This window comes from Rana temporaria, chromosome 2, assembly GCF_905171775.1.
Source record: "Rana temporaria chromosome 2, aRanTem1.1, whole genome shotgun sequence".
NCBI classification, from domain to species: domain Eukaryota; kingdom Metazoa; phylum Chordata; class Amphibia; order Anura; family Ranidae; genus Rana; species Rana temporaria.
In genome coordinates, this window is record NC_053490.1 from 445,747,769 (window position 1) to 445,764,744 (window position 16,976).

The 16,976-nt window shown below is 42.7% G+C and overlaps 1 protein-coding gene across 4 annotated transcripts in view; it reads right to left on the reverse strand.

Moving 5' to 3' along the window:
• Positions 1 to 15,652, reverse strand: part of LOC120927645 (tapasin-related protein-like) — a 63,032-nt gene extending 47,380 nt beyond the window's left edge. For 3 of the 4 annotated variants that reach the window (XM_040338463.1, XM_040338464.1, XM_040338465.1), the window contains exons 1-2: positions 15,555 to 15,652; positions 1,011 to 1,181 (exon numbers count right to left, since the gene is read on the reverse strand). In XM_040338463.1, the coding sequence (XP_040194397.1) occupies positions 1,011 to 1,181; positions 15,555 to 15,606 (223 nt within the window). In that variant the 5' untranslated portion in view covers positions 15,607 to 15,652. The remainder of the gene's footprint in view (positions 1 to 1,010; positions 1,182 to 15,554) is intronic. The other variant, XM_040338466.1, reaches the window with a different exon arrangement.
• Between the last annotated feature and the right edge of the window lie 1,324 nt (positions 15,653 to 16,976).

The following is a 16,976-nucleotide window of genomic DNA, read 5'->3' on the forward strand; positions in this document are numbered from 1 at the left end:
AGGAAGGAGCAGGGGCGGACTGACCATTGGGACTCTCGGGCACTGCCCGAGGGCCCCATGCCACTAGGGGGCCCCATCAGGGTTGCCAGGCTCAATAAAACCAGGGATGTATGTAAAAATCTGTGTTTTTTTACATCTGTCCCATATATGTCCGAAACCGACATGCTTTTGACCAAGGTTTAAAAAAACATGACACACGAGGGGATTCACACTGTTTAGCAGACTCGTTTTACACAAAGTGCTTAATCATTGCATGAAATAGATGATGTTATAAAGGCGTGCCAGCAAAATAGCACCAAATTTGATGGCATGCGTCCTGTGGGACCGATGCCCATTTTGTGGGTGCCCACACAATCTTCCACATCCCGAAGGAACAGAGGTGAATTGGGGAGGGGGTCTAGATGAGCCTCGCAGAGACAACCAGCCAGCCAGAGTACAAGCATGTGCAGTCATTCACTTCTATGGTCAACATTCGGCCTTCCGGGTGTGGAAAACAGCTCAGATTTTTGTGCTAGAACTCATTTGCGCCTCTTACCATCCGTGTACATGAGCCCTAAAAATGTGGGTGGACAGTAACATGTCAATTTGTCTGAATATCTATTTCTGTTAAATTGGGCTTTCGGTATTTTCAAAAGTTGCCAATAGAATTGTGCAATCATATACAAGGAGCGTGTAGACAGGCAGCTGTATGGTGGGGAATGCCTCCACCTCTTATGATTGGCTGTCCACTTTGACAGCTTCTTGGAGGTTAGCTCAGGCGGGTTCAGACTTGTATGCCTTCATTCCTCCTTAAAAGCACAGCTGAGGACTGAGCTGGAAAAAATGTCCACACTTTGAGATTGCCACCTGTAAGCTAAAAGCGGTAGATGCAAAATAAAATAAAAACATTTTTTCTACTGAAGGTTTTGAAAACTGTATCTACATAAAAATAGTGTCCATTTACAAAAAGGTTAATATGTCCTGATGTGTAGAAACAGTTTTTGTTTTAATATTATGTTTTACATGCTCACCTTTAAAAACAAAGGTAGGTCCTTGAAGGGTCTTGTACACTTCTTGCCTGCTTCCTACAACCAGCCAGGCTTTTTGTGGAGGAAAACTCGTGTTCACCCATTGACCCTCCTGAATTTTTTCATACAGACAATGAAGTTTTATGAATGCCTCCACTCCAGAAGACCAGCTGCCTGAAAAAAAAAATCCATAGGTGTTCTACTTAAAACAGATGTACTGGCAGACAGATTGTTATGATGATTATGAGTACATCTTTTAATTTTTTTTTTTTTGTTTTGTTCTCTGGTTATTCCTACTTTTTGTGTTTGTTTTATTTACATGTCCGACCCGAGATACTGTAGCCCACCTATTTCCGGCCCTCTGCGCCTATCGGAGTGATTGGGGACAATTTCAACTGGTTTGAGTTTATATGTATATCTAATTCAGAGACTGCAACCTCCATCCCTTTTGTCCTGCCTGCTGGGCGGTTAATTGGGCCCTTTGCCTTTTGTAATACCTAAATGTATGGTTGGACAGTATTGTATGTTTTCTCCATCTTTTTGTTGTTGCACAATGGAAATTTTTTTCTATGTGAATAAATAAAGATTATATTAAAAAAAACAAAAACACAAAAGAACGATGTACTGTATCTATTCTGTATGGGTCCTATTGCGTATAGGGAATCTGGCAGGGTAGGAATATGGGATCTGCTTTGCAACTTTGGGGCTGTCATTTTCATCCTTACGACAATACAGGGCTCAGCTTGTAACAATTACTTATCTATGGCATAATTATTTAAAAATAAATCAGACCTAGATAAACATATTGGTCCTTAGAATAAAGGGCTAGCTAGCCTGAAAACCTGTACTGAAAAATTTGCACAAAAAAAATCAAAAAGAATCACAGGCAGTACTCAGTTGACCTATATCAATATCATTTGTCCATGTCATAAAAGTAAGTCAATATGCAATGTCAGCTCGGCTGCTAAATAAATAATCAAAGAAATTTATGCATGAAATTCATCTGCGAGTTCATAAGAGTACTAGACATAGCCGTACAGTGAAGCTGTGCCCAGTATAAATGAAAACATTTTTTTTTTCTTAACTCATTGAAAAATGCTTTTCACCGAATTTGTTGACGGACACCTCTATCTTTATTCTAACAACTGGGTTATACTGCCACCTGCAGTAGTAAGAAGGTACAAAACAAAAGCTTAGCCTTGGTGCAGCCATGCTGATAGCCAAACTCCTCATTTCCTGGAGAGCTTATTTGCTAAAGAAGCAGTAAAAGGGGCATTCAAAACATGGGCAACATACTTTATTCTGTGTCAATAAAAAAACAGTAAAGGTTCAAATTCAAATAACTTTCAGGGGAAAAAAAACATTAAACACGCCACTAATTCTCAGAAGGCAAAGCTAGGTTCTAACTCCTTGACTCCTTTTCCTTAAAATTCTACAAACAATACCCCATAATGACAATGTGAAAAAAGTTTGTTTGAAATATTTGCAAATGTATTAAAAATGTAAAACCAAAAAAATCCCATGTGCATAACTATTCACAGCCTTTGCTCAATACTTTCTTAAAGCACCTTTGGCACCAATTACAGCCTCAAGTCTTTTTGAGTATGATGATACAAGCTTGGCACGCCTATTTTTGGGCAGTTTCTCCCAATCTTCTTTGCTTGACCAGTCTCAAGTAGAGATGGGCCCGATGTTCGAGTGGAACGTAAATTCAACATGAACATCAGGTGTTAGTTTGTTTGTAGAACAAACGAACATATGGGGCACTCAATGGGAAATTCACCCAAGATCACAGTGCTTTTCAGGCTGCTGATTGGCCAAAGCATGCACCTGACCTGTATGCTTTGGCCAATCACAATGTGCTGTAAGAGCCATGATTGGACAAAGGCAGGGTCATGGCTCAGGGGCTCCTGTGCCATCTACGCCCCACACTATATAAGGCTGCTTATACGGCCACCATGTATAGTGTTTATAAATGGAGAGAGATAGGCAGGTTAGTTAGTGGATTGAACGTGCAGTCAGTGTAGTGTAAATAATACAGTGCAGAGTATATAGTGCAGGCTCACCTGCCCCTCATCTATCCATTAAAATGCATGTGCTCCCACTGTGGAAACGCTCATAAATTCTGTAGCGCTCGGAATGCAAGCATGCACAGGATGCCGTGAAAAGGCCTTGCAGCTTACGCATGCATTTGCAAATGCGTGCCAACTAAACCCCTGTTTTTAACACAGACTGTTGGACAGGTTAATTCGGTTGGTCATCAGACAGGTTGGTCAGTTGAGCTATAGGATGTTCTGTTTTTGTCTTTCACAGGTTAATAAAGAACGTTCTCAAAAACTTGTGTACTGGTTATATTTATTTTTGACTCTTTTTTTTTTAAATGGTGGGGGCCAGGATCTGAGAGGCAGAAGGGGGCTTCCAGATTCCGATAAGCACCCCCACCCGCAGACCCCCACAACCACCTCCCAGGGTTGTCGGGAAGGACGCTCGCCCCCCCCCCTTTTCATGACTCGCCGGGCTGCGTGCATGGATAAGGGTCTGGTGTGGATTTTGGAGGGAATCCCACGCCATTTTTTTTATTTTAGAATGGGAGTTCCCCTTAAAATCCATACCAGACTCTTTGGTCTTGTCTTGGGGGGGCACACAGTTTTTGATTTTTTTAAATTTTGGCATGTGGTTTCCCATCATGATTCATACCAGACCCAAAGTGACTGGTATGAAATTGGGGGGGGGGACACCAAGACGTTTTTTTTTTGGCGTGGGGTTCCCCTTCAAGATTCTCAGAGCACAAGTCGCATGCCAAAGTCGGATCAGTTAAGATGATGATCCGACTTTGATCCAACTTCAATGATATTGAATGGGCTGAAGTTGGACTAAGTAGTGCAGGATCCTTTTTCAAAGTCGGACCGACTCGGACCAGTTAAGACGGCTCTCATAGAAAAGCATTGATTTATACACGTCATGCGACATGTGCTACCAAAGTTGGAGCGTATGTCGCACCAGTGTGAACCAGGGCTCAAAGATGATCAGTGGAAGTAGGGTGCACCTGAGCTAAATTTTGAGTGTCATGGCAAACGCTGTAAATACTTATGTACATTAAATTTGCAAAGATTTTAAACAAACTTCTTTCACGTTATCATATTGAGGTATTGTTTGTAGAATATTGAGGAAAATAATGAATTTAATACATTTTGGAAAAGGCCATATAAGATGCCCGAAGGGCAATATAGAAGGTGCAATTATGCTGTAAACAATCTACAATTATAAAGTGCTTGTGCTCAGTAAGACATTAATCTGTGAAAGAAAGATTATACATCCAAAATACACAAAACCAGTTGCAATGTGCTATAATAATTTGCCAGCAGTGAATACAATAAGAAAAAGTCCATCAACCTAAACTGATTGCTTGATATGCTATCACCGTCACCGTTGTGCGGATATGGAACTAACGACACCCAGTGGGAATGGAGGTAAGTGCCTACTTACCAAACCACCATGACCTCTTTATTTAAAAAGGAAGGTCAGGTGGAGCTTGGGTAGAGTTTGGGTAGGTCTACCGACTTACTCAAACTGAGTTGGGACAATGTTTATTTCTTGCCATTACCATTACCATGACCCACCACCAAAGTAAATTCAGATCCTGAGATTCGTATTGATACCGCATACTGTATAATTTGTGTTGTTTGTACAGGGCCAAGAAACAATAGGTGGTATTTTGCTTTTTTTTTAATCCACCTAAACGCACAGGGGTTGATTTACTAAAAGCTTCCAGATTTTTTCTTGTTCAAACATTGAAGAATAGAATGATTATACATGGATAAAGAGCAATAAGGAAAATTCCCATCTGCAGGGAAAATAAGACAGGATATATTGTATTACAATGCAGTGACAGGGACGCATCCCTTAGTAGTATAAGGTTTGTGAGAGGAACATCTTAATTCTTATGCCACGTACAAACGCTCGGTTCATCCGATGAAAACTCTTTGATGGCCAAGCCAATGTCCATCCGATGGGTAGGATGAAAAAGGGGGGTGCCGTTAAGGCACCATGTGTGGGCTCCTTGGGTACCAGGGATTCAAGGGATGTAAGAACAGCATTGTGGTCGGACCATGTGATGAGTAGAATAACTGAAGAGAGAAGGGCTGGGGTTGTCTCGATAGATAGGAAGATATGATCGATTCAAGAACATGTTTTGTAGGAATGGGAGTAATGAGTATATTGGCACCTAGCTGGATTAGTTTCTCTCCAGAAGTCCAGAAGAGAGTAGCTTTGCAATAAATGTTGGAATGTGAGTTTACTGAGGGTGGCAGGGATAGGAGATTTATCTAATAAAGGATAAATCACTAGGTTGGAGATTAACAGGGCGCCCTGTTTATGCATATTGATAACTTGCAGTAGGTGGGAGAAAAATGAAGTGGGGTTGAGATTAGGTGTGTAATACGATACCAGTTACTTCTGTGTCAAGAAGTTGGCCGGTCAAAATTATATATCTGCCTTCAGGGTCACTAATATCTGTCTGTAGGGTGAAAGTGGTGGTGCAATGAAAAGCAATTACAGTAAAACCCCCCTGCGCTTAGCATCTGCTGAAGCTGTATAAAATTGGGGGTAAGAGGCGCTAATAAACTTGGGTTAAAAACGTTTAGTAAAAGGCAACTCTTGTAGGCAGACCCCATGTGCCTTGGCCGAAGCAAATGACTGGTCAGGAGGGAGGGACTGTGAATTAGAAGATGAAGGGGAGAAGGAGCCACAATGTGGTGCATCTAAGTAATGCAGGGATCAACCCAGCGACATGCAGTGTTTGGCTCCGAAGTAAACCAGACTGGAGTACGACCAAGCAATATGTCTGCTTTGCCAGGTGTACAATAAAATTTTAGGCGTATCATTTAGTAACCGGACCTTCAAAACGTATGAATCCTTGGAGAAATAAAAAAATATTTAAAGAAATAGAAAGGTTGGGGTGGGGAAGAATGGAGTCATTGTTGCCTGGTCCCAACCTAATGTGGCCAGGAAGGCAAGGCAGAAATAATGAGAGGTATGTCTCAGAGAAATCATATAACATTTGCAAATGGAGCCTGCTTCAATATAGAATGAAAACAGCCTCAGTTATCATTAAAACAACACAACACTCTGAGAACTAGGTGGTCACTATTCATCATAAGGAAGAGTAGTAAGATCAGGCCTTGGGCCCATTTTAGGAGAAAACAAATAGATGTACCATCAGTCAAGAAAGGAGCATCATTTTCAACTAGTGAGGCAATAACCTTAATAAACAGAGAAAACAGAAAGAGAAAACGATGAAATGTGAGTTCTTACAGCTACTATGGGCGAAGGAAGAATCCAGGTAGGTAAGTGTTATCGTCAGTCCATTGAGTCAGATAGAGCGAGTGGTGAGGACATGAATCTGCTGCATTTGGAGGACCCGCAATGTCCTGCTGCGGAGATGGATGCTTTCTGAGGAGAGCAGGATGCGGAACGTCGTCGTTGTCACTGTTCAGCTGGGGGCGGTTCTGAGGCCAGACGAAGATTTTGAAGCACGGACTGAAGTTCTTCTGAGGTACTGTAGGAGTATTTGTTGCCTTGGTGGGTTAAGCAAAGGGCGAAAGGAAACCCCCATGTGTAGGTTATGTGATGCTGCTGTAGGACCAGCAGGTGTGGCTTGAGTGCACAGCGTTTTGAAATTATGGTTTGGGAGAGATCGGCAAACAGCTTATAATCATGGCCTTGAAAAGAGAGAGATTTACTCTAGCATGCGGCAGTGAGGAGTTGCTCCGTAGTGTGATAAAAATGAAGCTTACCGACTATATCGTGTGGAGGTCCATCCGGCTTGTGCTGTCTGAGAGCTCTATGTATCTGATCCATTTCCCATCGCTCGATGGGCATGGAAGGTGACAGCTCCTGAAATAACGCAGTGATCGTGGATTGCAGATCTACCACTAACTCATGTATCTCCCGGATATGGAGGTTGAAATGGCCGGTTCTATTTTTGTAATCTTCCAGTTGTGATTATAACATAAAGTTCTCCTCACGGAGTGCTTCCAGCTCATCTGAATGGTTGTTGAGAAGGACCTCAAGGTGCTTCTGCTTGGAAGAGCGGGGCGAGCCATAGCGTGAGGAAGGAGGTGGCGCCATTTTGGTGAAGTCCCGCGCCAGGACCTCCCGTATGTATTTGCTTTTAATCTTGTGCTTGGAACCCCCAGTTATCATCGTGTGACCATGCCGGGAAGCACCGCGGGTCCTTATAAGGCAGTGGGAGTGGCTTTGCAGGTGCTCTAGGTGGCTGCGTAAACATCAGTGGAGTGGAGCGTTAGGCAGGCATGGACTGGCCCGGTTTGTCTTTGCGCATGCACCCCCCAGATTCCAGATTTTTTTGTCAAGGCTTAATTGAACAAGTTGAAGTTAGAAGCTGATTGGCTACAGTGCACAGCTGCACCACATTTTGCATATTTAGTATATCAACCCCACAGACACTAATAATTACACTAAAACCCCTCCCCCTTGTTTTAACTACCTAAAACCTAACCCTGAGTAGTGATGGACGAACATCTGACAGGGCAGTTCGCGAACACTAACTGCGAACCTTCTCAAATGTTTGCGAACTTTAATGGCAGGCAAACATTAAAAACCTGCAGGTCATATTTGCAGCCACAAAATACTTACTAGCTGTGCACAAATAGTCCCACAACATGGACACTGACCTACCAGAAGTACTAAGCGAAAAAACGGATACAGAAGTAAGTGTCGGCCATTACAGGCCCCAAAAATTAGCCGACAGGCGATCACCTGACAGCAAACAACTTTGTATTCTATGGCTGGTGGTACATTAGGCATTCACCGGATACAGAAGTAAGTGCCGCCTATTACAGGCCCCAAAAATTAGCCCACAGGCATTCACCTGACAGCAAACAACTTTGTATTCTGTGGCTGGTGGTACATTAGGCATTCACCGGATACAGAAGTAAGTGCCGGCCAGTACAGGCCCCAAAAATTAGCCCACAGGCGTTCACCTGACAGCAAACAACTTTGTATTCTGTGGCATTCACAGAATAAATAAATGCAGGCCCCAAAAATTAGGCATTCAACGGACATAAGTCGTGACTTCTTCAGGGATCTCGAGACCGTGACGTAACGACGTAGGAAGTGTGACCACGTGATACAGGCAATCAGCCGGAGGCCAGCAGACGTAAGCCGGCTTGTTACAACGCCGCGTCCCTATGCTGAGCGCAAATTTTAAACCTGTTACTATACGAATTTTTATTAAAATCCACAACTTTTTACCAAACGTCCTTCACTATTGTGGTATCATTCCTTCTACTTCTTGGCTCCATTCCATGAGACGGACGGACCCCAGGACTGTGCCCAATCCCAGGACGCTATTGGAATCCATTTAGGATCGGCAGCTCTGAACCAGCAGAAGAAGGAACCACTTGCCCTTAATGCGCATTTTTCATAGGGTGAAGGTAAGGGCAATATGAGACAGTTGTTGGAGATATTCACCATGTCTAGAAGATCCTTGCATCCTATCTGCTCCATTTGACCATCCATATATAGACTCTTTCATTTGATCAGTGTCACATTTTGCATATAATTATTTTGCATTTTTTGATCCATACATCTCCTATTGCATTCCCTTGTGGGGAGATCACTTTCAATGCTTAGGCTGCTGTAGCCAATCCGACTACTTTGCAGCTCACAGTGGTGGCCTTCAGCCATTTATTTATTTATTTATTGTGTTTTTTCACCTACACTTCAGCGCTTATCATGATGGAAGGTGGAGTGGAGGACAATTGTGAGTATAGAGGAGAAGGAGAAGGAGAAGAGGCTGGACGGTGAGAGCCTGGAGTGTGGCTTTGTGGGTTCTGATGGCATTGCTCCCACTGGGTTAGGTGATGGGAGGCCAGGTGCCTTCTTAAGGTCTTCCCTAGGTGAGTGCTGGGCTTACAGTGACTTATGCGTTGACTGCAAAGGCTGCAGATGGCAACACTATTGTCAGCAGCGGACACGTTAAAAAAAGCCCACACTGCGGAGCCATGGGCCGGCGTCCTGGGAGCGCCAGATGTGACCTACATGGTTGATGGCTCACTCCTGATACATTAGGAGTCTGGTTTGTCCCTCCTGTGCAATGTAAGTTCGACCTGCTTCGCCTCCCTATCTGCTGGTCCATCTCTCCCTCTGAACTCCCCTCCTCTTCCTCTCTTGTGGGCACCCACGTGACATCTGTAGACACGTCATCATCTACGTCACCTTCCCCACCACTAACATTAGAGATCTCGGAGTAGGCAGCAACAGCGGGGACCAACCTCCTTGGGCTGATCTGGGTACTGTCGTCAGACTGCTGAGTGGCGGCTGTTGCTATCTCCTCTTTCTGATCCAATGTCAAGAATGGCTGCACATCGAAAATGTCTTCTGATAGATCGGAAAATAATTCCTGTGACTCAAGTGGAGGGTATATGGTGGTGGTGGTGGTGAGCCACTCAAAGAAGTCTGGTGCGTCCTTTGACGTAATCAAACGCACCTTGTGCCACTTCCCACTTTGGCTTCGGCCTGGTGCTCCTGCTCTACCCCTACCACCCTTGCGGAAGGGCTTGCCTCTTCCTCTGCCTGTCATTTTTTAAATGACCCTGTGACAAAAGTCTAGAGAGGCGCAGTATATGTGGAAGAAGGTATATAACACCCTGCTTCAATCTGTCGTTTTGGGGGGCTTTTTTTCAGGAAATGTTGTCACTGAGGTAACGCAGTGAAAGACGCAAAAATTCTGCAGTACCCAAATACACTATTATGAAAGTATATTTTTATATAACACCCCGCTTCAATCTGTCATTTTGGGGAGCCACTGGTTAATCGTACCAGTTATAAAACTTTTTTTTCAGGAAATGTTGTCACTGTGTGTAGCAGAGGTAACGCAGCGAAAGAGGCAAAAATTCTGCAGTACCCAAATACACTATTATGAAAGTATAGTTTTATATAACACCCCGCTTCAATCTGTCGTTTTGGGGGCCACTGGTTTATCGCACCAGTTATAAAACTTTTTTTCAGGAAATGTTGTTACTGTGTGTCGCAGAGGCAAAAATTCTGCAGTACCCAAATACACCACCAGTCACAATGCTGCACAATACAAATCCACTATAATATACTTTCTATATTAGAAAGTATATTATAAGTGTATTACACCCCTATATACTGCACACCAAACAATAGTACACATATACCAGTCCTTAAAGGGACTTTTGTGGACCTGTTAGGTAACGATTTGTGTCACTACAGTCTGTCCCTGCTCCACACAGAAACCTCTCCCTACACTGACAAAAAGTATAATATAAGTGTATCACACCCCTATATACTGCACACCAAACAATAGTACACCTATACCAGTCCTTAAAAGGACTTTTGTGGACCTGTTAGGTATCGATTTGTGTCACTACAGTCTGTCCCTGCTCCGCACAGCAACCTCTCCCTACACCGATAAAAGGAATATTATAAGTGTATTACACCCGTTTATACTGCACACCAAACAATAGTACACCTATACCAGTCCTTAACCTCCCTGGCGGTATGATTCTGTCTGGAATTACGTACCAAAAGCGGTACAATTATTTTGCAAGGAAATTTGGCGTTTTATACTGTAGGCCTGTAATTTTTAGAAATAACTCACTTAAATCTGACCAAGCAAGAGTCTTGTAGGCATCCCGGGTATGATTTTTTTTTTAAAACAAAATTATAAATTATAATATAATAAATAATTATAAATAATTATAACAAATAATAATATAATTATAAAAAAAATTATTCAATAATGTAATCAACTTTAAAATCACTGAAATTTGCACAGTTGCAGAATTGTCGCTGTCATTATTTTTTTTTTTTTATGACGAATTTCCCCACAAATCGCTATCGCACAATTCTGCAAGTAATTATAATTTATTATCGCTGTTTTCTAGCTGATCTAAAACCATTTTTGACATAAAGGGACAATTTTGGACAATCTACAGTTTTTAGGCAGAAATAACATTTTTTATTATATAAAAGTACATGTAGGGCACTGGGCAGACCACTAGGGACAAGGGGGGTGTGTATTTTTTACATACAGTACTGTAATCTATAAGATTACAGTATACTGTATGTAAGGTGTTTGTTTACTTTTTTGAATTTGGCGCCGTTCTCCGCTCCAGTGCGTCGTAACGTCGCAGGGAACGGAGATCGGCGGCACACGGGGACACTGTGAATCGAGCGAGGAGGTCCCGCTCGCTCACACAGCGGGGTGGCATCGCTGGATCCAGGGACAAGGTAAGTAACTTGCCTGTGGATCCAGCGAGAAGGTAAGCCGCGCCGCTGCACACTCTGCACGTCCACCCCGAGCGTGACTCGGGGATACCGATCCTAACATTGGAAACCTACCCCGAGTCACACTCGGGTTTACTGCCAAGGGGGTTAAAAGAACTTTTGTGGACCTGTTAGGTAACGATTTGTGTCACTAGTACTACAGCCTGTCCCTGCTCCACACAGCACAGCAACCTCTCCCTACACTGACAAACAGCAGAATGTAAAATGGCCACCAGATCAGGTCTATTTATAAGGTAGGGGGTATGTCCATGTGCTGAAATGTCTCAATTGGCTGTGCTCTACCACCTGATGGATGTGTCATGGGTCAAAATTCTTCTCAATGTAAAATGGCGGACCGCCACGAATATCGCCAGATGTCCGCCTGTTCGGCGAACCGCGAACGAGAAAAGTTCGCCGCGAAACGACCGCCGGGCGAACCGCCAGGCCATCTCTAACCCTGAGCTTTGATCATGACTGTGGCACTGATCCTGACAATATTCAAGATTAAGCCCTGACCTGTATTTTATCTTTATTTTTTTTATAGACCTTAGATCTGTGATGTGGTACCCATTTGAGAAACTCCCAATATACCGTAGGTATGTTCTGGGTCCACATTCACAAAGCATACCTAAAAACAACAAAAAACATTTTGGTTTGTACATAAAACCCTATAGGAATCTTACATTGTTTAGAATAGTTGGCAATATTATCAGGTAACAGATTTGTTTAGAATTGTATCAACATAACATTGATTACACAAGCCTTGAGATCTTTAACCCTTTGTTGGAACAGTCAAAGTGCATATCTTTTTTACAACTAATAATTAAATCTGCCAGCACAGTACAGACAGGGTTAAATATAGTAAACATCATTTCACAGCACCCTCCATATCAATACATAGAAAAATGATTTTTAACCACTTAAGGACTGCCTAACGCTGATATACGTCGGCAGAATGGCACGGCTGGGCACAGGCACGTACATGTACGTCGCCTTTAAGAGCCCCGTCGTGGGTCACGCACGCTGCCGGCACGCGCACATGAACCGGGACCTGCGGACCCGATCGCCGCCGGTGTCCCGCGATCGGTCACAGGAACTGAAGAACGGGGAGAGGTGTGTGTAAACACACCTTTCCCGTTCTTCACAGTGGCAGTGTCATTGATCGTCTGTTCCCTGATATAGGGAAAGACGATCAATAACGTCACATTCCCGCCGCCCCTACAGTTAGAAACACATAAGAGGTCACACTTAACCCCTACAGCGCCCCCTAGTGGTTAACTTCTAAACTGCAATTGTCATTTTCACAGTAATCAATGCATTTGTATAGCACTTTTTGCTTTGAAAATGACAATGGTCCCAAAAATGTGTCAAAATTGTCCGATGTGTCCGCAATAATGTTACAGTCACGCAAAAAAATCGCTGATCGCTGCTATTAGTAGTAAAAAAAAAAATATTAATAAAAATGACATAAAACTATCCCCAATTTTGTAAACGCTATAAATTTTGTGCAAACCAATCGTTAAATGCTTATTGCGATTTTTTTACCAAAAATAGGTAGAAGGATACTTATCGGCCTAAACTGAGGGAAAAAAAATGTATATCTTTTTTTGGGGATATTTATTATAGCAAAAAGTAAAAAATATAGCATTTTTTTCAAAATCGTCGCTCTATTTTTGTTTATAGCGCAAAAAATAAAAACCGCAGAGTTGATCAAATACCACCAAAAGAAAGCTCTATTTGTGGGGAAAAAAGGACGCCAATTTTGTTTGGAAGCCACTTCGCACGACCGCGCAATTGTCAGTTAAAGCGACGCAGTGCCGAATCGCAAAAAGGGGCAAGGTCTTTAACCTGCATATTGGTCCGGGTCTTAAGTGGTTAAGCAAGTAAAAAGGTAAGCAGCAATTTTTTAATACATTTTTCCAGTTAAAGGGGTTGTAAAGGTTCATTTTTTTTATTTTCTAAATAGGTTCCTTTAAACTAGTGCATTGTTGGTTCACTTACCTTTTACTTCGATTTCCCTTCTAAATGTTTTCCTTCTTTGTCTGAATTTCTCACTTCCTGTTCCTCCTCGGTAAGCTGTTCTGGCTGACGAACCACCAGCCAGAACAGCTTGGATGATGGGGGCAAGTTTACTGAGGAGAAACAGGGAGTGAGAAAGTCACAGGAGCCTGAACTATCTCCATGGTGAAGATCTTTATCCAGGAATACATCCTAACGGCTCCTCCAGCCCTCCTCCGTGCTCGGCGTGCCCCACGTGGGGACGCCCTGCAGCAGCAGCCTAAAACTCCATTCGCCTTTCCCCTGCACCGACAGACTCTCTCAGCTTATATGGGAGGCCTGCCCCCTGCCAATACCGAATAGGGATTGGTCAGAGCTCCTCACATGAGCTGCCTGCCACTCAAAATTCGGTCCAACCCCCATTCCAGAACAATCCTTCTGAAAGCAGGGGAGGTGTCAGAGCACAGGTGATCACACCCACTACTGCACTGAACACTCCCAGCCCCAGATCAAAATAAACAGGCCCAGCCTAGAGCACAAAATTAGACTAAATTTTCCTGCTCTGATACCCTAAACATTGAAAAATACTATTTGAAGAACCCCCTGCATTCGTTAAGTGTATGGGGGGGAGGGGTGTTATTTGTTACACCCTAAATATAGGTGCAACATAAAACCTGATCAGAAATATGGACTTAGCTTGTAAGCTCCTTCTTCTGCTCACTAGGGATCAATACAGCAGCAACCTATTACAGTTTATAAAGGACATGGGTTTACTAAAGACAAAAAGCCTGTCCTCTTTTCTAGGGAAGTTGCACTTTGCATTGGAATTTGCACCAGGACTTACTGAATGCGGTGAAATTTCACTTTGCAAAGAATACCCAATCACATGCAAGGTAAATAAAAACAGCATTTTTGCTGGCACGTGATTGGATGTTGGAAGTCAACTCATTCACTAAGCTCTGGGGAAAAACAGTCTCTTTTAGGTAGATTCAGTAAGAGTTAGGCCGGCTTATCAGTAGATAAGTCGACCTAACTCAGAATTTACGCCGACCTATGTTTAAGCGTATGCTCAAACAGAGATACGCTTAAACATATCTAAGATAGGACGGCTTGCGCCGTCCTATCTTAGGTTGCAATATTTTGGATGGCCGCTAGGTGGAGCTTCCATTGCGGCCGGCGTAGAATTTGTAAATGAGTTTATACGCCGATTCACGAACGTACGCCCGGCCGCCACAGTCGATTTACGCCGTTTCCGTAGCGCATTACAGGCCTAAAGTTATTCCATCTATTAGGTGGAATAACAATGTTAAAGTATGGCCGCCGTTCCCGCCGCGAGATTCAAATTTTTTACGTCGTTTGCATAAGTCGTCCGCGAATCGGGATTTACGTCGTTTACGTCCACGTCTAAATCAATAGGCCCATGCGGCGTACGTAACCGCAATGCACACTGGGAAATGTAGTCGCCCGGCGCATGAGCAGTGAAAAAAAACGTCAAAAACGTGAGGTCAAGCTTCATTACCAACAAACACGCCCCCCTCCAAGTCATTTGAATTCGGCGCCCTTACGCCCGCCCGCTTTAGGCTACGCCGCCGTATATTAGCAGGCAAGTATATTGAGAATCATTACTAGCCTAGCTAATTTACGGCGGCGTAGCCTAAACAGGCTAAGCTACGCCACCGTAACTTTGCTCCTCTCTACCTGAATCTACCTATTTGTCTTTAGTAAAGTGGGGACACATTATAAGAAAATCAGCCTAATATTTGTCAGATTTTTCTTGTTGTTTCACAGCAAATCACAAGTGAGGAAGTAAAGAATGTATGAAAGTTCTCGTACAACAAAGGCTTTTTTTTTTGGTTGTTTATTGTTTTTGATCATGCTAAGTCTTTATTCTCTGTTTTTTTCATGTACAACAATCGTATGAAAACGGCACACATTAAACCAAATTTGTTTGTTCTGTTCCTACGACAAAAATGTGGGAGTTTGTCCAAATCGTACAATTGTTCTCCTGAATTTCTTATAGTGTATAGTGTGTATAAGCCTTAAATTGACCCCCCGTGTGCTCATTTGTGATCAAACAAAGGTTTCCGATACTGCAAGGCAAGTGTGCCATGTACTGAGTTGATTGTTATTAATGTTCTACATATATTTCTGCAGGAACTTCAGTGTGGCCAGCTCTTATCATTGCACAGGTCAGTCCCCTATACGGCCACCTATAGTGACACAGCCACTTACCTGATGTTAGAAGCACACCAAGAAGAATAGTTAGAGTTAGCTTGCTCTCCATTGCAGTGCCTTAAAATGCTGCCTCAGTCCTTCACTTCCCAAGTCACTTTTACTTTCGTTTCTTTGCTGAGAAGGCAGCAAGGAGGGGCATGTCACCGCCATAGGAAGTTTAACTCCAAACATACTGCCAAAGTACTTTATGTTCATATAAAAGACTATGCTGAGGTCACTTTGACCTATTTCACCCTTCAAATTACAACCTAGTTCAAATTGTATGGTCTGAACATATATATATATATATATATATTTTATATCCAATTTAACCAAGATTGTTTTCTCAGTAAATTACAAGATTATCTTCTGCTGCAATAATTATTACATGCAAGGAAAAATAATGATTTATTTTGCTTTTAATATAATTATTATTTATTTAGATGCAGAATTAATGTCTTGTACACATGATCGGATAATCGTACGTCTTGTGCCTTCTACGAAATGTATGGTTTATTATTTGCGTAGCTACGTATCGAAAATGATGTCAAATTTCTGTGTCTGCCACACCTTTTGGCTATCCGTTCATCATTTTGTTTTCTATTCTATTCTATTTTATTGTCTTTGGAAATTGTAAAACTATTCTAATTCAAATTTGAAAACAAATTGCAATTCAAAAATTATTAGAAAACGATTTAAATTCAAATTTCGTCCAAATCTTTTTTGTTAGTTCAAATTTGTTTAAATTCGGTACTGTTGTAATTCAAAACATCACAGTTCCCCTCCTAACATTAGAAGTACCTTATACATCAGTGATAACTAAGAACAGCAAGCTTTCTCTGGAGCACCACACATATGCTGTACCCCACATTACACAATCCCCTCTAAATGATATGCAATGAACCCAACATTAAACATACTATCCCCCAGGCTATACACACTGCACTCACTGTATCTCCCCTATAGAAGACTCATTACACTTGTAGTTGGAGTGCAGCGTGGGGTGGCAACAATAACTCACACAGGTGCAATAATAAACTTGTATTGAAGCAATGCAGCACACAACACAAATGGTGGGAAGACTTCCAACAACGTGAACAAAGTGGATTCCAGCCAGAATGACAACGTCTATAAAGAGGGGCAAAATGTGGTCCAATCAGGAAGGTGTCCAGAAGAGATGCGACCCTACGCTTTCCCGCCTCATCAGGAACCCTTTGTCTACAACTAGTGCTGTCCCTAACAGCGGAGGAAACAAACTGCCCCTGCCAACACACTGCATCACTACCTGCATCCCATATACTGTACAGTACATGTACCCCTTTATCACAGTCAGCTCCCCATATTAGATGCCCCTCTTCACACCCAACCATCGCCATTCTCCACCTTCTGCATACTGGCTGGTCTTTCAATCCTCCCACTCAGCTCACACTCCCAGCAGCA